The 20,029-nt window shown below is 57.1% G+C and overlaps 1 protein-coding gene across 3 annotated transcripts; it reads left to right on the top strand.

Moving 5' to 3' along the window:
- The first annotated feature begins 5,580 nt into the window (after window positions 1-5,580).
- Window positions 5,581-18,924, top strand: PODNL1 (podocan like 1). 3 transcript variants are annotated; one of them, XM_054012264.1, is made up of 10 exons: window positions 5,581-6,117; window positions 7,933-8,181; window positions 8,765-8,858; window positions 9,813-9,877; window positions 10,649-10,758; window positions 11,157-11,328; window positions 12,043-12,158; window positions 12,649-13,306; window positions 14,353-14,501; window positions 15,310-18,924. In XM_054012264.1, the coding sequence occupies exons 1-10, from the start codon at window positions 5,581-5,583 to the stop codon at window positions 15,458-15,460; spliced, it is 2,301 nt and encodes a 766-aa protein (XP_053868239.1). In that variant the 3' UTR covers window positions 15,461-18,924. The 3 variants fall into 3 exon arrangements, with proteins under 3 accessions (XP_053868239.1, XP_053868240.1, XP_053868241.1); XM_054012265.1 differs by having other exon boundaries at window positions 6,032-6,117; window positions 11,172-11,328; XM_054012266.1 differs by having other exon boundaries at window positions 6,038-6,117; window positions 7,972-8,181.
- Window positions 18,925-20,029: the final 1,105 nt, after the last annotated feature.

The following is a 20,029-nucleotide window of genomic DNA, read 5'->3' as shown; positions in this document are numbered from 1 at the left end:
ATGGCATTGTGCCCAATGACGGTGTAGCCCAAAGACAATGGCAGCCAAACGGCCTGGGACCCAATGGGGCAGCAACCCAGTGGCATGGCCCACAATGGTGGGCAGCCAAATGGTACCACCTTGCTCAATTGGGCTGACAACCAAAGCATGTCGTGATCGATGGTGGTGCAGCCCAATGGTAGGAACAGCTAAACGCCCAACGATGGTGCAGCTCAATGCCAACCAAACGACACTGTGCCCGGTGGGGTGATGCTTTAAACTGTCAGTACATCCCACCCAAATTGTGTCATCACCCTGCACTGAAACGTCATCAGGCCGCGCTAAAACGTCCCCCATCTGTAAAGAGGGAGATTCGTGGATGTTGAGGCCAAAAGAGACCATTTTGATCTGCTGATCTGTCTTCTGGCAGAAAACAGACCGGGGAATCCTACCTGGTGATTCCTGAATCAAGCCCCAAACTTCTGTCTGAGTTTGAGCGTCTCCTTTAGAAAGACATCCAGACTTGATTTATGTCCCCAGGGGAGTTCTGAATATAAATGCCTTCATCTCTGTTGCACTCAGTCCGGTGATGAGCACCACCAAAAAGACCACGAGGAAACATCATCTAACTGCCTAAAAATGTCATTGCTTCAGCCCAGTGTCATCTCGTCACAACTGAACAGCATGTGAAATCATCTGCATGGGTCATGAAAATGAGGTCTGAAGCCATGGATATAAACGATGGGTCACCCATCCCTTGTAGAATCCTAGAAGGCTTGTGATATGCAGCATCCACCATCATAATTTATGCATGACTTAAGTAAATGATCACTGATTTATTTAGGAAGCATATTGAAGGAATCAGTCAGAAAACAACATGAGAGCTTCCCCCTTCTAATCAGTGTTGGGGTTTTAATAATATTCTGACGATCTCCTGCGTCTTCCATCCAACGCGTTCAAGCACTTTGCCAACATTAATGGACTGAGCTTCACAACACTTCTGGGAGGTAGGTCGGTATGATTAACCCCTTTTATCTCATGGAGGGGAAACTGCAACACAGAGAAGGAAAGTGAATTGGCCAAGGTCACAGAGCCTGGGATGTAGCACAACGCTTCGGACTAACCGCTAGACCACACTGCCTTCCAGCGCCTGCGATAGAGACAACTCCCTGTGCTCTCACCATTAGGCTTCTCCCATAGCCAGAAGTAGCACCCAAGAGTCGTGACGCTCAATTCTGCCTTCTACCCAGATGTCTTGGCTTCCAAACCCCTGATCTAACCACTGTAGCACACTCTCCTCCCAGAGCCAGGAATAGAACGCAGGAGTCCTGACTCCAAGTTCCGGCCTTTTGCCACGAGACATCTTTCTCACTATAAATCCTTAGGACCAAATTCATCTCACTTGGCATAAGGAGGCATTTCAGATCTCGGCTCAGCCTTGGCATTGAAATTCACCTGCCAGGAGAGCAGAGGATCAGCGAGGGGGGAAATACCCCGTTCCCCAGATCCCCGGCTCTCTGCAGGACAGAGGCAGAGTCATGACTCCATTCCCTGTCTGACTCAGAAGCTGGCAGGACTCTTAATACACTGGCAAATGGTCAGAATGTGGGAATTAGAAAAGAAAAGCCAGAAAAATATGTTTACAGTTCTATTCCGGCCTTGAGCCAGCCAAGCCAGGCTGGAGCCTGGACCTATAAATAGGCCTTTAAAACTAGCTTCCAAAGGTCAGCCAGTCAAATACCAGAAATATTTTTAAAACAGGGGCTTGGGAATCTTCCTACCATTATAGCATGGTTAGTGATGTAAGGCAAGATAAGTGTTAATCCACTGTTGTGCTACAAGGCATCATCTGATTGCTGCAGGGCTCAGGAAGGTTTTTTTTTCTTTTTTTTTTAAACACCTGTATTCCTACAAAGAAGTGGCCATGGGACATCAATGTAAAACTGCTCAGTTGTGGGTCATAGATTCTATATTGTTCCTGGCTAATGGAGAGTCTCCTATAGTTCAAGTTGGTGATGGTGATTTTGGAGCAGAGAATCTGAGGTCTCTCCTCATTCATTATATACAACAGAGTGACATCTGTAAAGTCCCAGTGGTGAAAGGAGGCTAGTGGACCAGCGTTACTGGTCTGATCCAGTGCAGCCGGTGTCAGGGATATGGGACTAAATGGCGTATTGGCTTAGGGGGTCACATTTTTATAGCGCCTGAGTGACTAAAGAAGCTAAATTCCATTTTCAAAAGTCCATCTGGATTTGCAACAGCGCGTTTGAAGATGATGCGCAAGGGCGGTAGATTATGGGACCGGACAGAGGCAGTGGTGGGTCTTTGACCCCAAATTCCCACAATTCCCTGAGAGAAGTACGGATATCCCACCACGCAGCCTAAAAATGCCCCACAAGGCAGCACACTTGCAGGTGGGACACGTAGGATGCTGGGATGCCTACCCATAATTCAATGCCTTTTTGCCCGTACACCCTGATGCCGTGTGTGGCCTCAAGGTGCCAGCACCAGCGGGAGTGTGCACTGCCAAAATAACTTTGTCAGCGGCAGAGCTTTTGCCAGTAAAGTCACTTAACCTTTTAACAAACCCTGTGCAGCAGGAGCTGGGATATTAGAGTAGGTGGATGTTGATCCAATGCACTAGCGAAGCAGGTGTACTAAATTACATGGGGCAGTGCTCTGAACGGGTACTCTAAGAAGCTGGACAGAGGCCTAGCTGGATGGATGGTCAGATTGGATATAGCAAATCCATAGATCCTTCCTGTCCTCTACAGAAAAACGACATACACATCAGTTTCACTGATCAACCGCTTGAGGAGCAAATTGCAAAGTACACGAACGGCATGAAAGTAAATTAGATTGAAAGAAATTGGGCATTGCCAATTAGGAGCCAAGGATGATTCTGACCTTGTAAGGAGTTTGGGTACTCCTCAGTTTTGCTTTAAGGATGGTGGGGTTCTCTGTTGTACTTCATGGTGGTACACCTCCACCCCGCTATAACACGACCCGATATAACACGAATTCGGATATAACGCGGTAAAGCAGTGCTCCAGGGGGGCGGGGCTGTGCACTCCGGTGGATCAAAGCAAGTTCGATATAACGCGGTTTCACCTATAACGTGGTAAGATTTTTTGGCTCCCGAGGACAGCGTTATATCGGGGTAGAGGTGTATTGGAAATCTGGCCCCATGGCTTTAACAGCTTCAGTGCTTTCCAGTGACCTGGCTTGGTCTTGAGAGTCTGTAATTATAAGAAGTGTGTGGCATTGAAAGGAGAGCTTAAAACACAACTAAGGCTTTGTAATGATTTGGTTTTGGCAGTGGCTGGAGCACATTCTAGCATCCTCCTTGGATTTCAGTTTGCAAGGAATGAAAGAATTGAAGCTGAAACATTGGGTCGAAATGGGACGAGTCTGATACTTTGCTCTCAGGTAGCGCATTTCATCTGCCCTTTCTCGAAGCAGCTTTAAATGAGGTATTGTCATCCCCACATCACAGATGGGGAAACAGAGGTACAGAGAGGTGAAGTGGCCTGTCTGGTGCCCCCAACAGGACAGAGCGAATAGAACCCTACATCCTGAGTCCCCGTCCAGGGCCTAGCCACTGGGCCATGCTGCCTTCTTAGATGGCACACTGTGGCTGGGCCAAGGATGGCTTATGAGAACAAGCCCAGGGCAAAGGCACACTCAGCCATGTGCAGCCTTGCCCAGTCTTGTGATATTTGGTGGTTTTCTTAAAGCTCCAGCTCTTGGAGTCATGTTATTTCGTGAGAATCTCGGCTTTTCTTTTTTAAAAGCCGTCCTATTCTAGCCCGGCGCAGCAGAGGAAAGCCTGGAAACATGGCCCTTGTACGGCTCAAAAAGGCAAAGGAAAAGAACTCAAACATTCCCTGGAGTTTGAACGGTTGGGGTTGGCAATTTTGCATGTGTGTTGTGGAGCCGTGCATGTTACCCCGGACGGGAGGGGGCTCCAGGTAGTGTAGCCCAACAGACATTTCTTGTACTAAGAAGTACTGTAATGAGAACTACCACTAGACGGTGTTCAGAAACATGACGGCGTCGATTCTTGCTGCAGAGGTACCTCAGTGCCCCAGAATCCTTTGCAGTAGTGGCACTTCAGTGTCCCAGAATCCTTTGTGGCAGCTGTCTCAGCACTTCTGAACTGCTAACTCTGCAGGAGGTGCAAAGAATTCTGGGGGCATGTTTTGAAATCTCGAAGCACCAGCTATAGACATATGAGCAGAAACCAGGGGGCCCCTACAGGCGGGGGGAATGACACAGACAAGGGGGGATTGGGAGGAGATGGAAGCAGCAAGCCATCTGGGTCAAGGGGTGCCAATCCGTCTTTGCCTAGAGCAGCATGTAGGGCTGGGTTGGGATGAGCTGTCCTTCCGGCGCTAGAAGAGACAGAAGCCCAGAGACGTGGCCCCACCTCCCGTCGTGAGATCTGCGTGAGGGGCATGAGTTATGAAGGGTTTGGAGCAGAGGGGCCAACAGCAGCACTGAGAACGGGAGCCAGAGAGGAGTTCATCCTTCTGTGTGATGGATGGGCCCAGAGAAATAGCTGCCTTGAATCGAACGATGCTCATTCGATAGTGGGGCGATCCTGGGGGGGGGACACGGTTTGGGAGCCAATCCAGGGAGTCAGCCCCTGCTCCCTGCAGAGCCCTTAGGGCTTGTCCAGACGGGCTCGGAGAAAGCCCCTGTGGTCTCTTGAATTTGCACCCAGCCTGCTGGGAGCAACTGTGTAGCGGCTTACAGCTGGCCGGGTGACAAGTATTTCAGTTACGGTAATTGGCCATTACCACTGACGCTGAAGCACAAACACTGCGATTCCCAGGGAGGTCTTTGAGGCTGGACAAATTACATTCTTCACGGCCCATCGGGAGCCAGCAATGTTACCCCATATGGGAATCAGGCAACGTCCCCTTGCTGGCCCCTGGGCTCTGCCCCTGGATAACTCAGCAACAAGGAATGGGCAGCCGGGAAGCTGAATCCCAGGGTTTGGCAGAGGGGAGGGGGGAATCTGGGAATTCCCACCTCCCATTGGTTAGTGGGAGAAATCTGGGGTCCCTACTGGGAGCAGAGCCCAGAGATCAGAGACTTGTGGTCTAGTGGGCATGATCTGGGGGCTTATGTTTCCTGGGGTAGGGGCTAGTCTCAGCTTGGTGGGGGGGAAATGTTAGTCCAATGCTTACAGCAGGAAGACTGAGAATCAGGACTCCTGGGATCTATTGCTAGCTCTAGGATGGAAGTGGGGTCTAGTGGTTAGAGGAGGCGGGGCTGGGAGCCAGGACTCCTGGGTTCTATTCCCAGCTCTGGGATGGGAGTGGGGTCTAGTGGTTAGAGGAGGCGGGGCTGGGAGCCAGGACTCCTGGGTTCTATTCCCAGCTCTGGGATGGGAGTGGGGTCTAGTGAGGGGATTTTGAGGAAGAACCCCTGACTTCTTTCCAATGCCCTGGGTGACCTTGGGCAAGTCACGTCAGCTCATTATGCCTCAGTTTCCCCCGGGTGATGTGGCAGCGCTAGCACCAAGCCAGCCTGCGTGGAGGGCAGCTTAGCGACTGAGTGCGGAGCAGCACAGGATCGGAGCGTGGGCAGAACATGGCGGTTCCGACCGCACTCAGGAAAAACAAACAGCAACAGTTACGTTTCCCCAGAGTCCTATCTGCCTTTTACATGGTTGGAATACCAGAGTCAGTAAACGTGATCCCTTCCAAACATTTCTTCAGGACCTCTGCCAGCCCCATTATGCAACCCCAATCGCAGCAGACACGAAGCCCCCCTACTTGCCCAGAGCCCGATTCTCCCCCCATCCCACCTCCCTCCCTCGGCTTTGATCAGACTAGAAGACAACAGCAAGCGAAGACACAGCGTCCCGGCTGCAGCTCACGCCCAGGCAGCGCGACAGCTCCTGGCAGGTTGCTTTCTCCGTTTCCTATTCCAGTGCTCCGGGAGGCGAGAGTGGGGGTGTGTGGAACGCGACTGTTCCTGTGGGGACCATGTGAGGACGATCTTTATTTCGGAGGCGAGGACAGAGCGGCGGGAGTCAGGAGCCCTGTGCTGGTCTGGCTTCAATTAAAGATCCTGGGAAGACTGCAGAGTGGAGCCTGGGAGCCTCGCAGCTGGGACCTAGCTATGGTGAGGGAGAGCTTCGGCTCCGGCGTTTTGGGGACCCAGCGGAGTTACGGCTTGTTGGCAAAGAGGCTCCGGTGACGCCTGCTTGGGTTGGGGAGAGGCGGGTGACTCACGAGGGCAGCTGGGGGCAATCCCACTCTGTGCTGGAGGAGGGAGGAGATCTCCCAGACCCGTGGCACGGGCCAAAAGGGGGAAATCTTATGAGGGATTCATCCCAGCCTTTGGGGGACAGTCTCCTGCTGGCCCTGCCCCCCACCTGCTCTGAGCAGGGTTCATGACACAGTGGTTCAGCTGCTAGGGCTCTCCTGGTGCGGCTGTGTCCAAGGGGATTCCCCAGGCAAGGCCCAGTGGAGATCCAGCAATCAATGCGCCTTAGCCCTGCCCTGCAGGTACAACTCCCCTCCCCCAGTCAGAGCAGAGCTACTTCTTTATGGCCAGTTCGTTGGAGCTGTCAACAAGGGGCCATTTCCTGCCCGTCAGGCTGGGAACTGGGCTGGGATCCTGCCTGCTCATTTCTCACTCGGCTCCCAAAGGGGAAGGGAGCAAGTGCCCCGGTCCCGGCCCATTTCTAACCACGTCACAGTTGGGTCCCTTTTGGCAGCCTCAGCGGAGAAGCTGAAGACTGAACAGATCCTGCTCCGGTGGGACAGGACAGGACAGGAGTGTGTCCGGGCCGCACCTGTTCTGTGGGGGATCGGGACCGGTGAATCTATCGGAGCCCATCTAGCCCTGCAGGGCCAGTCCCTCCAGGCCGTTTTCCAGGGCTCTGTCCCATCTGGTGTTACCCTCCCTGGGATACCGAACAGAGCTCGTGGGAGCCCTGTAGTGTGTATCTGTCGTTCCACAAATGTACACGTCGCTTCCGATAAAGCGTGTGGCCAGGGAACGAAACAGGCAGTGGGAGAGTGGGGGTTTTTTGTATTATAGTTAGGGTGACCAGGTATCCGGTTTTCGACTGGAACACCCGGTCAAAAAGGGACCCTGGCAGCTCCGGTTGGCACTGCCAGCCAGGCTGTTTAAAGTCCGGTTGGTGGTGCTGCGGAGCCAAGGCAGGCTAGTCCCTACCTGTCCTGGGGCACCACACTGCGCCCCGGAAGCGGCCAGCAGGTCTGGCTCCTACGTGGGGGGGGACATGGGGCTCCACGCGCTGCCCCCGCCCCATGGAACGGCTCCACACTCCGCCGTGGAGCCTCCTGCCCCTCCCCGCCTAGGAGCTGGACCTGCTGGCCACTTCCGCGGCACGGAGCAGTGCACCAGAACAGGCAGGTGGCCTGCCTTGTCTCTGCAGCACCGCCGCCCGGGAGCCGCCCAGGGTAAGCCCGCACCCCAACCCCCTGCCCTGAGCCTCCCCAAACCCGGAGCCCCCTCCTGCACCCCAAAGCCCTCATCCCCAACTGCACCCCAGAGCCTGCCCAGACTGCAGCCCCTGACCGAGATCAGGGCCCCGTTGTGCCAGGCGCTGATGTGTTAATTTACAGACACACACACCCGTGCACACGCAATCCGGCAGCCGGCCTGTGCGGCTGGGGGGAGCCGATCGCCTGCCAGGCCGGCTAAAACAACAACTAAGGCATTTCAGAGCTGCCAAGTGCCCTGTAAACCGACCTGCCTGGATCCCCAGCGGGCCCAGCTCAGTGGGGCCCTTCATCCCCCCGCAGCAGTTGCTGGTGCTCTGGAGACAGAGCCTGCATTGATGGGGCTGAGCAGCGCCAGGCCTGGGCTGGTAGGAGCCCTCGGGATCCCCGCTCCGCAGGCCCGCGGCATACAGACGGTTCAGTTCGCTCCGGAATTCACCAGACCCTCTCCCCCTCTCCCCAGCGGCTGAGCTGCGGCTGTCTCCTGGTCCTCTTTGTGCAGATCCCCTCCTTCTGCCTGGTCGGGAGCCAGGATGACAAGGACGCGGCGCCACCCCCCCGGCTCGGCGGGGGGATCCTGCCCCCGAAGAACACCCCAGGCTGCCCGGCCAACTGCACCTGCCCCTCAGAGGAGACGGTGGAGTGTGGTGGGCTCGACCTGCACGTCTTCCCCAGCAACGTCTCCAGAGCCGTGCAGCATCTTTCTCTGCAGGTAACTGTCCCCGGCCCTGCCCCGCAGTGAACCTGGGAGCCCAGCCAGGGCCAGATCCCAGTTACCAAGGAGGGTCTATAGAGCAACCCAGGAGTCAGGGGAAGCCGGGGGCCATCGGAGGCGGTGCCCCAGGGGTCAGGGGAGGGATAGCTCAGTGGTTTGAGCATTGGCCTGCTAAACCTGGGCTTGTGAGTTCAATCCTTGAGGGGGCCACTTGGGGATCTGAGGTAAAATCAGTACTTGGTCCTGCTAGTGAAGGCAGGGGGCTGGACTCAATGACCTTTCAAGGTCCCTTCCAGTTCTAGGAGATGGGATATCTCCATTAATTATTATTATAGGGGATAGCCGGGGGCCGTTGGAGGCGGTGCCCCGGGGGTCGGGGGGCGGTCGGAGGCGGTGCCCCGGGGGGTCGGGGGGTGGCCGGGGCCGTCGGAGGCGGTGCCCCAGTGGAACCCCTTCCAGAGCCCAGAGCAGCCCTTCCCTGACTCTCCACCTCCCATCTCTCTCTCACTGCTGCCCTCTGGCCCTGGGCAAATGCCTCCCACTTCCCCAGGGACTGAGGTGAGCGGGTCTCCTTCTGCAGAATAACCAGCTACGGGAGCTGCCCTACGATGAGCTGGCCCAGCTGACCAGCCTGAAAACCCTCAACCTGCACAACAACCACATCATCTCCGATGGTGAGGGAGCCGTCGCGGGCAGGGGGCTGGGACGCCATCGAAGGGGGTGGTGCCGTGGGCAGGGACTGTGCCAACGTGACCTGGGCGTGAGTGTGCGTGTCCAGGGAGAGCTCTTCCCGGCCTCCTACAGAACAGAAATCCCCATGGTCCGGTATCCGAGCCCATCGTCCCTTTATCCTCCTCTCCTTGCAGGCCGTCCCCCCGTCCTGCAGTTTCAGCGGGATACAGGAATTTCCTCCACTTCCACTTCTAAATTCTTGTGCAGCCTTGTCGCATGCTGTTAAACAGCTGCTGGTTCCTACCCCAGAGGCAGCTGCATTTCAGCGCTGGGTGAACGATCCCTATGTAGTGTTGTGTGAACGGCTGCCACACTCCACCCCAGAGGCAGCTGCATTTCAGCATTGGGTGAACGATCCCTATGTAGTGTTGTGTGAACCGCTGCCACACTCCACCCCAGAGGCAGCTGCATTTCAGCACTGGGTGAATGATCCCTATGTAGTGTTGTGTGAACCGCTGCCACACTCCACCCCAGAGGCAGCTGCATTTCAGCGTTGGGTGAACGATCCCTATGTAGTGTTGTGTGAACGGCTGCCAGACTCCACCCCAGAGGCAGCTGCATTTCAGCGCTTGGTGTACGATCCCTATGTAGTGTTGTGTGAACGGCTGCCACACTCCACCCCAGAGGCAGCTGCATTTTAGCAGCCTGGGAAGATTTTTGGGTCCGTTCTAGAAAAGCCTGGTGGGAAGCTGGATGCAAAGCATTCTGGGTAGCTGGATGCCAGTTACAGGATGCATAGCTCCGTGGGGGAGTGGAAGCAGCCACGGGGCCTTTCAGGGAGGGAGGCAGGGTCTGAATTCACTAGCTGGATGGAGCAGGTTCAAGTCCTGGCCTCCCTTCTGCGCAGGGTGTGCCCGGACTAGGCAATCTCCGCTCTTCTCTCTGCTGCTTTCTAGGCCTCCCGGATGAAGCCTTTGAGTCCCTGGACTCGCTGCAGTACATCTACCTGGCCAACAACAAGGTGTGTGCGCGGCTGTCCTCTGACCCGGTGCGCAGTGTTCACAGCAGCTTTAACGAGCAGGGATGGTGCCAGGGGTTGGTGTCCAGCTAGGTGGAGGGGGCTCTGCACGTGTGTGTGTGAGAGGGGGATTTCACAAGCTAAACCATGCTGAGTGTGGTCGCCAGTGGGATGGGACCTCCAGGGAAAGCCAAGGGTGCTGCAGGGGGCGCTATGGGTGACTCCGTCATGTGGCACTAGGGGGCAGGGAGCAGATTGGTGGTCTCAGTAGGCACCGCTGTCCCTTGAGTCAGTGCAGTACTAGGGGGCGCTCCCCTCTGAGTCCGTGCTGACCCCGGGGCCCAGCATGGCACTCCGGGGCGCCGTGCTGCAGGAGGTGCCGCCTTTCAGAGGAGACAGGTCCCACATGGTCATTAGAGATGCTGACACATTCCCCTCAAGTGTCTGTGCTAACCCTGGTGTGATTCCATCCTGTCTTCCTAACCTCCTGCTGCTGTGCTCATTGGAGAGAGGATTCCTCTCCACTTCCTGTCCTAAATCTTTGTGTGGTGTTCCTGGGCACTGTGAAACAGCTGCTGTGTTCTACCCCAGACCAGATGTTGAGCAATCCCTGTAGAAACAGCTGCTGCCTCTGACCCCCGAGGTGGCTGCATGCCACTGACCAGTGAAGCAATCCCTGTATAAAGCCTGGCCAGGCCCTCTGGCGGCAGTGGGTAAATCCAGGGCCACACTGATCCGCTAGAATCGGCCCGTCCCCCTTTGGTTTTTTCCCAGCTCACGGTAGCACCGCAGATCCTCCCCAGCACAGTGCGCATAGTGGACCTGGCTGCCAACCTGCTCACCGAAGTCTACCCGCTCACCTTTGGGCAGAAAGCCAACCTCAGGTAGAGACGCCATCCAGGCCTCCTGCCTCGGGCACGCGGGAGTCCGACGGACGGGGCCTGCAGCTGTGGGGTGTTTGCTGATCTCAGTGGGTTGGACTGGCTAAGCCAAGCTCTGGGCCTGATTAGTGTGGGCCTCTTCTTCAAGCTGGATAGGGAGCTCAGTAGGGGGCGCTCTCCCCTCTGTGTTGACCTCAGTGTCCCAGTGCAGTGCTAGGGGGCGCTGTGCTGCAGGGAGCGGGATGGGGGCTCGCTCGGGGGTGCTCTGTCCTTGCAGTCAGTGCCCACCCCAGCATGGCACTAGGGGGCGCTGTGCTGCAGGGCTGGAGGCTCACTAGGGGGCGCTCTCCCCTTGGGGGCAGGACAGGGGCATTACCCTACCCCAGAGACTCTGGTGTCAGCTCTCCTCCATGCAGGTCCGTGTATCTTCACAACAACCAGCTGACCAACACCGGGCTCCCCTATGACGCCTTCAACGGCTCCGACACCGTCAGCACCATGATCCTCTCCAGCAACCGGCTCAGCTACTTGCCCCAGAACCTGCCCCCTGCGCTCGTCCGGCTCCACTTACAGGTGGGGCAGGGCCTGGGCTCATGATCGGGGTTGTGTGGGGGGGGTCTGCCTCCGCAGGTGCTTTGTATAAACCGTGTGGTTGGCCTGGCTCCCTGGGGCATGACACATCCCAAAGCCCCACAGCCGTTTGCCTTTGATATGGGGAGAGGAGGTGTAGGCCAGTGGTTAGAGCAGGGGGCTGGGAGCCAGGACTCTTGGGTTCTCTTTCCAGCTCCGGGAGGGGTGTGGGGTCTAGTGGTTAGAGCAGGGGGCTGGGAGCCAGGACTCCTGGGTTCCGTTTCCGGCTCCAGGTGGGGTGTGGGGTCTAGTGGTTAGAGCAGGGGGCTGGGAGCCAGGACTCCTGGGTTCTCTTTCCAGCTCCGGGAGGGGAGTGGGATCTAGTGGTTAGAGCTGGGAGCTGGGAGCCAGGACTCCTGGGTTCTGTTTACGGCTCCGGGAGGGGAGTGGGAGCTAGTGGTTAGAGCAGGGGGCTGGGAGCCAGGACTCCTGGATTCTATTCTCAGCGTGGCCTTTGACTCACTCTGGGACCTTGGGCAAGTCCATCCCCTCTCTGTGCTCCAGCTCTGCCATTCAGATGGCGTCCGGGCTGGGTGGCCTAGTGGTTATCTTGGTACCGTATCGAGGGCAGTCTCCCCCCCAGGCCTGCTGACGGTGTCTGAGGCGGGCTTGGGAGCTTCTCCCGTCTCTAGTGGCCGCGACCTCCCCTCCCTGCAGAACAACCACATCTCCCGGATCCCCAGAGGGGCGCTGAGCAGCCACTGGAAGCTCCGAGAGCTCTACCTGCAGAACAACAACCTGTCCAACCAGGGCATGGACCCTGCCACCTTCAGGTGAGACTGGGGGCGGGAGCTGCAGCGTGGCAGAGTGGTTAGAGCAGAGGAGATGGGACTTCTGGGCAGGGAGGGGGGTCTAGTGGTTATAGCCAGTGGGGCTGGGAGTCAGGACTCCTGGGTTCTGTTCTGGCTTTGGGAGGAGGATATGGGTTAGGTGTTAGAGCAGGGGGCTGGGCGCCAGGACTCCTAAGTTCTATTTCAAGCTCTGGGAGGGGAGTGGGGGCTAGTGGTTAGAGCAGGGGACTGGGAGCCAGGACTCCTGGGTTCTATTTCCAGTTCGGGGAGGAGAGTGGGGGCTAGTGGTTAGAGCAGGGGGCTGGGCGCCAGGACTCCTGGGTTCTATTTCCAGCTCGGGGAGGAGAGTGGGGGCTAGTGGTTAGAGCAGGGAGGGACCAGCGCATCAGGACTCCTGGGTCCAGTACAGCAGGAGGCTACGGCACTAGCTGCTCACCCCAAGCCAGCGCCCCGTTCCCCTTCCTCTCTGCAGCAAGCTGAAGAGCCTGGAGTACCTGGATCTGTCTAACAACAACCTGACCGAGATCCCGGCTGGCTTCCCCCCGAACATCGTGATCCTGCACCTGGGCAAGAACCGCATCGGCTCGCTGCCCCGGGACAGCCTGAGCCGGGTGCGCGGCCTGCAGTACCTGCTGCTGCAGAACAACCGCCTGACGGCCGCCGGCGTCCACCCCGACGCCTTCCTCAAGCTGCGCCACCTGCACACCCTGCACCTCTACAACAACCGGCTGGAGCGGGTGCCCCCGGGGCTGCCCCGCCGGGTGCGCTCCCTCATGATCCTGCACAACCAGATCACTCACATCGGCCTGCACGACTTCGCCAACACCTACCTGCTGGCCGAGCTCAACCTGAGCTACAACCGCCTCTACAGTGCCAAGATCCACCGGCTGGCCTTCCGCAAGCTGCGCCGGCTCGAGAACCTGGACCTCTCGGGCAACCAGCTCACCCTCCTGCCCGCCGGCCTCCCGCCCAGCCTCGAGGTGCTCAAGCTACACAAGAACCAGCTCAACTCCCTCTCGCCCGAGCTGCTGGCCAACCTGGCCGGCCTCAAGGAGCTGCACCTGGCCCACAACAGGCTGCGCATCGGCTCCATCACCCCTGGCACGTGGCAGGAGCTGCAGGGGCTCAAGGTGAGGGGGGGGGACGATTGCCCTAATGATGTCATCGGAGAGGGCAGTGGGGTCGAGTGGTTAGAGCAGGGGGGTTGGGAGCCAGGACTCCTGGGTTCTATCCCGGCTGTGGGAGGGGAGTGGGTTGAGTGGTTAGAGGGGCGGAGCTGGGAGCCAGGACTCCTGGGTTCTATCCCGGCTCTGGGAGGGGAGTGGGTTGAGTGGTTAGAGGGGGGGAGCTGGGAGCCAGGACTCCTGGGTTCTATCCCGGCTCTGGGAGGGGAGTGGGTTGAGTGGTTAGAGGGGGGGAGCTGGGAGCCAGGACTCCTGGGTTCTATCCTGGCTCTGGGAGGGGAGTGGGTTGAGTGGTTAGAGGGGGGGAGCTGGGAGCCAGGACTCCTGGGTTCTATCCCGGCTCGGGGAGGGGAGTGGGTTGAGTGGTTAGAGAGCGGTGGGGCTGGGAGCCAGGACTCCTGGGTTCTATCCTGGCTGTGGGAGGGGACATGGCTCGGTTATTAGAGATGAGGCACCAGAACTCCTGAGCTTGTACCTTCATTGCTAGGGTAAAGAGCCCTCTGGCAGCAAGGCAATGTCAGACAGGATCAGAACCAATGGCCAAGAAGCCCCTTATCTGGGCTCAGAGAGGATCAGAGCATTAGATGCCTCAGCTGAAGGTGCAGGAACCCCCACAGGGACTCCTAATAGAGATTGGCTTAAAACCACGAGGTTTAATCTCCCTCCCAGAACCGTTCTAACTCCAGATCTCCTTGTCATCCATACAAACATCCAGCCCCCTCTTCGAATCTGACTGGTCGCAGCCTCATTGACTTCATGTGACAGGGAGTTCCACAGGCTAACAACATGCTGAATGGAGTTTGCTCCCCTCTCCCAGTGTAGGGACTTGAAGGCTGTGATCAAGTCCCCGACCAGCCTGCCCTGCAAGAATCTTGTCCAGAACAGTCAGGCCTGGCAGGGTGTTACCAGCCACTAGTGGCGTAGAGCGAATCCAAGATGCTGGTCAGAACTCTGCTGTTGGCCTGGGTAACCCCGTCCCTCCTGCTCCCCAGCTCCTGGATCTCAGCAACAACGAATTGTCCTACATCCCCCCGGACTTGCCAGAGTCCCTCGAGTACCTGTATCTCCAGCACAACCGCATTGCCGTCATTGGGGCCGAAGCCTTCCACACCATCCCCGACATCCGAGCCATCGTCCTCAGGTAACAGCCGGAGCAGGGAGGTTAGTGCTGGGAGCACAGGCAGGCTCCTGCCCTGCCGTCCTGCTGTCCGGCTTTCCCGCCGACCTTTCCAGAAGGTGGGGCCAGGGCAGGGGACTGGGCATCAGGACCCCTTGGTCTCTGTCCCTGGTTCTGGGAGGGGTGTGGGGTGAAGGTCAGAGCAGGGGGGCTGGGAGTCAGGACCCCAGGGTCTCTGTCCCTGCTTGTGGGAGGGGTGTGGGGTGAAGGTCAGAGCAGGGGGGGCTGGGAGTCAGGACCCCTGGCTCGCTGGAGGTGTGTCTACATTGCAACTGGGAGCACGCCTTGCAGTGCAGGTAGACAGACTCGCATTAGCTTCGCTGGGGAAAATCCAGCTATGGTGGGGAGCAGGGGCGGTGGCTCCGGCTAGCCCCCAGAGTTGCAACCCATGGGGTTGGGCAGGCTAGGACTTGGGTGGCCAGCCTGAGTCCTGCCAGAGTCACAACATCCACACGGCTAGCGTTAGCGCAAGAGGTCGCCTGGGTGACCTCGAGCCAAATCGCTGCTCTCTGCACCCCCTCCAGCACTTCAGCAACACTTATGGGGTGGGGAGGGCCAGGCTGGAGCCCAAGTTTGGGCTCCCCGGAGCCATAGAGAATGGGTCTGTCCCGTCCTTGCTCTGTGACCTGAGGCCTCTGGTGTTGAGGGGCCCACTGCCTAGGACAGAGTCCTAGGTGCCATCTCCCTGAAGTATTTGGCCAACAAATGCCGTCTCAGGAGGCCTCTTCTTGGCAGAGAACAAAGCTTTTCACCTGTCCTCCTGCTCTTTCAGATCCAACCGCCTGCTGGCAGCCAGCGTGTCTGACCAGGCCTTCGCGGCCCTGAAGCAGCTGGAGGTTGTGGACACTACGGGGAACCCAGAACCCATCAGTATCAAGATGCCACGAGCCGGGCGCTGGCTCAGATCTCACCCAGGCCCCTAACAGGCGGACAGGTCAGCCTGAGCTGGTCAGTGTCTGCCCTGGGCCTGGTTTGTCAGGGAAGCTTGAATAGCAGCGAGGAAGTGAGGAACCGGGGCAGCTTTCTCCTTCTCCAGCTGCGCTGTTCAGGTCCTAGACTGTGTTATCGCTGTGGGCTCGGATGGTCCTGCCAGGGAGCGGCAGCTAAGCAGGGTTCGGCAGGCTCGGTACTTGGACAGGGGAAAATCCAGCTATGGTGGGGAGGAGGGTGGGTGTCTCAGTAGGGGGCGCTCTTCCCTGAGAGTCAGCAGTACTGGGGGTGCTGTGCTTCCGGGAGCAGGGGGCACGCTCCTGCTCTTTCAGCCAACCACAGAATTGGGGTCCTGCCCCTTGGTCAGCCTGGCGACTTCCCCCTTGCACTCGCCACTGGATCAGCCGCTCTTCACCTCTCGTCCAAACCGTCACGTAGCACTGCCACGTTCCACCCCAGAGGTGGCTGCATTTCAGTGCTGGGGAAGTTATTTCCCTCTGTATGCACATCTGTGTGGGGCTAAATTCTGAGCTGCTCTAAGCAAGGGCGATTCCTCTGAGACCACCAACCAGCTCTGAACTTGGCGGTGCTTTGGGATCGCTTGGGCTGAGAGGAGCTCTGGCAATATCCCCTACTGAAATCCCTCTCTCCTGCTGTCATTTCCTGCAGCCGCCTTCCCTCCCTCCCAGGCTCTGACGCACCACATCCCAGATCACAGCGATAACATGGTTTCGAGATCCTCCCTGAGGCAGCGTTCCAGAGGGATTACGCTGCCTGCTCTTCTGGGCTCCGTGAGCTGCACGGCGTGCCGACACCCCACTGTAGGCCCTGCCCCGGCCTCCTGAGAATCAGCACGTCCCCTCGGGCACTCACTCAACTTTAGCCAAGCATTTGAACCAGCCTTACAGGGGACAGGGCTGCTCGCTGCTAGGCCTGAGTTGGCCAGCTGGAGGCATGCGTCAGCCAGGGCCCGAACTCAAAGCCAGCGGAAAGGGACCCTCCCTGTAGATTAGGGACTGTGCGGCTTGCAGGATAGGCACCGTAAGGGCTGGGGTCGGGGTCTAGAACCTGCGTCTGCAGGGCTGCCAGGTAACAGACAGCTCCACGCTGCCACCCAGCAGCAGCACTGATGAAGCCCAAGGAAGGTATTTAAGATCCTGGGACGGGGAATGGGCCTGGACCCAGGCAATGGTGCCAGCAGAGCCAGTGGGTGTCTCCATGTCTCTGAGCCACGGGCGGGGTGACATGTTTTGTGTCCGGTAGCAAAGGACCCCAGAGTGAATGGAATAACCAGGGCCTCTTAGCTCCCATCCCCACGAATGAATCCCTAACAAATCGATTTCATCTGGCCCCAATGCAGGCTAGAGGAAATGACTGTAAGGTGGGTGCACAGTTGGTTGAAACCCCACCCTCTAGTAGCTATCAGTGGTTTACTGTCGAACTGGAGGGACAGAGCTAGCGGGGTCCTGCAGGGCTCTGCCCTGGGGCCGGTCCTAGTCAATATTTTCGTTCATGACTTGGCTAACGGAGTGGAGTGTGCGCTTATGGCTTTGGCAGAGGACACCATGGGAGAGGCTAGAAGCACGTTGGACAGGATTAGAAATCAAACCAACCGTGACTAATTGGAAAATGGGCCTGAATTCAACAAGATGAACTTCGATAGAGTGCAAGTCCTGCACTTGGGAAGGAGATGAAACGCCCGGCGACACACCGGGGAATATCTGGGTAGGTGGCAGGACAGCAGAAAAGGATCATTCCTCTTCGGCGGCACTTCGGCAGCAGCTCAAAGAGGAAGAGAGGGACTGAGGGACCTGCCGCTGAATTCCCGCCAAAGACCCGGACGTGCCGCCCCTTTGTATTGGCTGCCCCAAGCACCTGCTTCCTTAGCTGGGGCCTGGAGCTGGCCCTGAGGACAGAGCAGAGCAACCAAACTGATTAAAAGGTTTAGAAAACGTGATCTGTGAAGATTAAAACACTGGGTATGGTTAGTTGTGAGACAAGACTGAGGGGAAGCTGGTAGGTCTTCAAATATGTTAAGGGCTGTTCTAAAGAGAACAGCAATCAACGGTTCATGGCAACAGAAGGCCAAGGAGGAATCGTCTTAAGCTGCAGTAAGGGAGATTTAGGTTAGATATTAGGGAAAACTCTCTCTCCAGCTAGTGAAATACAGGACTAGGTTGTGGGGGGGAGGTTGTGGCATCCCCATCATTGGAGGTTTTTAAGAACACGTTAGACAAACCTGTCAGGGATGGCCTAGGTTTACTTGGTCCTGCCTCAGTGCAGGAGTCTGGACTAGGTGATCTCTTGAGGTTCCCTCCAGGTCCGTGAATCTAACCAAATCTTCTCCAACTCCCTGAGCTGTTTTAAGCCCGCCAGGAGGAGCTGGCAGCAGGAGCAGGCCGTGGAATGAGTGGTCGCATGCGCGGCGCAGAGCCCTGATAGCACGCCCCCATCAGCAGTACGCTGCTCCTCCGCTTGCATGAAGCACACAGTGACTGCAGCTAATTTGAGAAGCGGTGTAGCCTAGAGGTCGATGTGGGCAGCCGGGACTCCTGGGTTCTAGCCCCTGCTCGGTCATTAATTCACTCTCTGCCTATAGCCCTGTCTCTGTGCCTGTTTTAGTATCTGTAAAATGGGGCTAACTCATCCCGAGACAAAGTTAACAGCACTTTGAGCAGGTAAAAGGGCAACGGTGTTACTTACTGGGGTTGCTTCTTCCTAGGCAGAGCCTGGGGCCATCTCCAGGCTGTGCTCAAGTCTCCCCCTTTCAGACCAGGCATGCCTGAGGCGTCTAGATTACCCCGTTTGAAGACAGCTCAGGTTGGTATTGACCATGCGGCACTGTCAGAGAACGGTTCGGTAGCCCACATGTGCAATCAGCATGGCAGATCTCGGTCCATTTCATGGCGGGTGGGGCAGGCAGCCCCATTCATAACTAGCCCCTTTGTTGGGAAAGAAGCTGAGACTGGAGGAGAACAGTGGGGTCTGGGCGATGCCCAGTGCCTGGCTGTTCTGGGGGTAGGACGCCCGTCTCCAGGGCTTTCACCCACACTGGCTTCCATAGAACTTGTACATTATATTAATTTACTAGAAACACAGCTTGAGCCAACTCCTTCGCCCCACTAACCGAGCCATAGCCCTTGCTGGAGAGAATATCCTAACCCCAGGGGTCAGGTTAGGTAAGTTCAGTGAAGGATGGGTACAGAGACAGGGTGGAGGCACAATTGATTTCAGCTGCTCTCTTTCCCCTGGGGTGGGAAGCTGGCATTAAGGGAAGCCGGCAGAGAACACAAGGACGGAAGAGGTTCCAGAGAGGTTTAATTGGTATCTGTTACAGGATTTCAGTTCAGGGTAGAGCTGGGTTTGGTTTTGTATTTTTGGTAGAAAAAAGATGTCTTAAAAACTTCATATAGATTTGTGGTCTCTCTAAGCACAAAATAAAACCAGAACGCAGTCAGTTCCAACATCTCCGCTTTTACATTCGCTCTCGATTCTCCGGACAGACAGACGCCCCCAGAGCCAGGCACTTACAGCATGTAAAAACAGACCCAGCAACACACGGCTTTACTGGGCTGTGCAATCAGACGAGGAGGATCAATAGACATTAGACAATTACCCATTATTTACTCTTGGGCCAGAGACAGAAAGGTTTAAAATTTGGTTTAAAAGGAAGGTCTGGGGGGGGAAAGGGAGCTGAGATTGGACCATTTCGACAGCTAATCACCTCATCCATCACCCAGCAGCAGCTCTTTGAATTTGGTTAATCACAGGGATTAAAGGAATGTTTCTGTTTAAACCAGGCTGTCACTTGCAAGGGGTGGGGAGAATCCGGATCAGCCTAACACGTCCCTTCACCTCCTGCCAGTGCAGGGGGCAGCGAGTAGCGGTGCAGCCCGGCTAGCGTGCAGAGGCTGCAGCGCGGCTCCACCGGGCTCAGCGCCCTTGGCAGTTTCACGCGGCGCTCAGTGCCAGGCACGCAAGGAAGAGCCCATGGCCCAGCTGGGCCGGAGATGCCAGCGAGAACTGGGCACTGCAGGAGGGAGAGAGATCCAGGGGGAAATCCCAGCTCCACTGAAGTCAAGGATTTCAACCCCTCTGGTGTTTGGGCCTGTGGGTCAGTGGGACTCCCGACAGCTCTGAGGAACAGGACAGTTCCCCGCCTTCCCCCCGCAGCTGCTTGTGCGATAGCTCTGCCGCTCCCCTCTGGCTCAGCGCCTGTTCAGGCAGCTCAGAGCCGGAGGTACCTTTAGTTGCCCCCAGCTGCAGCCTCCTAACGAGCATGGGGTTTTTGAAATCAACCATTCCCAGCCAGGGCATCCCGAGCCCTGTCCCACGCCCCTGCCAGGGCCTGACGAGCGGTTGAATACGTTCTCTTCAGCTGGTTCACTGAAGCCAGTCGCCAGGGGAGAAGGGCAGTAGGGTGAACTGCGGATCTGTTTCACCCTACTGCCGTAGAGCGAGAAAGCCAGGCCCGTGTGTGCACGCGCGCGTGGCTCTCTCTGTCCAATGGGCATGGGAGCGAGACAAGCGGTCAGAGAGGGGCTTTCGCTGCAGGTTCCTCT

Source organism: Malaclemys terrapin, chromosome 23, assembly GCF_027887155.1.
Source record: "Malaclemys terrapin pileata isolate rMalTer1 chromosome 23, rMalTer1.hap1, whole genome shotgun sequence".
NCBI classification, from domain to species: Eukaryota; Metazoa; Chordata; order Testudines; family Emydidae; genus Malaclemys; species Malaclemys terrapin.
Note: the sequence above shows the minus strand (reverse complement) of the source record. Positions and strands in the feature narration are given on the sequence as shown.

Coding starts and splice junctions, on each gene's coding strand:
- PODNL1 (XM_054012264.1), top strand. CDS start 5,581: ATGGCGGTTCCGACCGCACTCAGGAAAAACAAACAGCAACAGTTACGT. Junction 11,329..12,042: donor TCGTCCGGCTCCACTTACAG/GTGGGGCAGGGC, acceptor CCCTCCCTGCAG/AACAACCACATCTCCCGGAT. Junction 14,502..15,309: donor ATCCGAGCCATCGTCCTCAG/GTAACAGCCGGA, acceptor CTGCTCTTTCAG/ATCCAACCGCCTGCTGGCAG.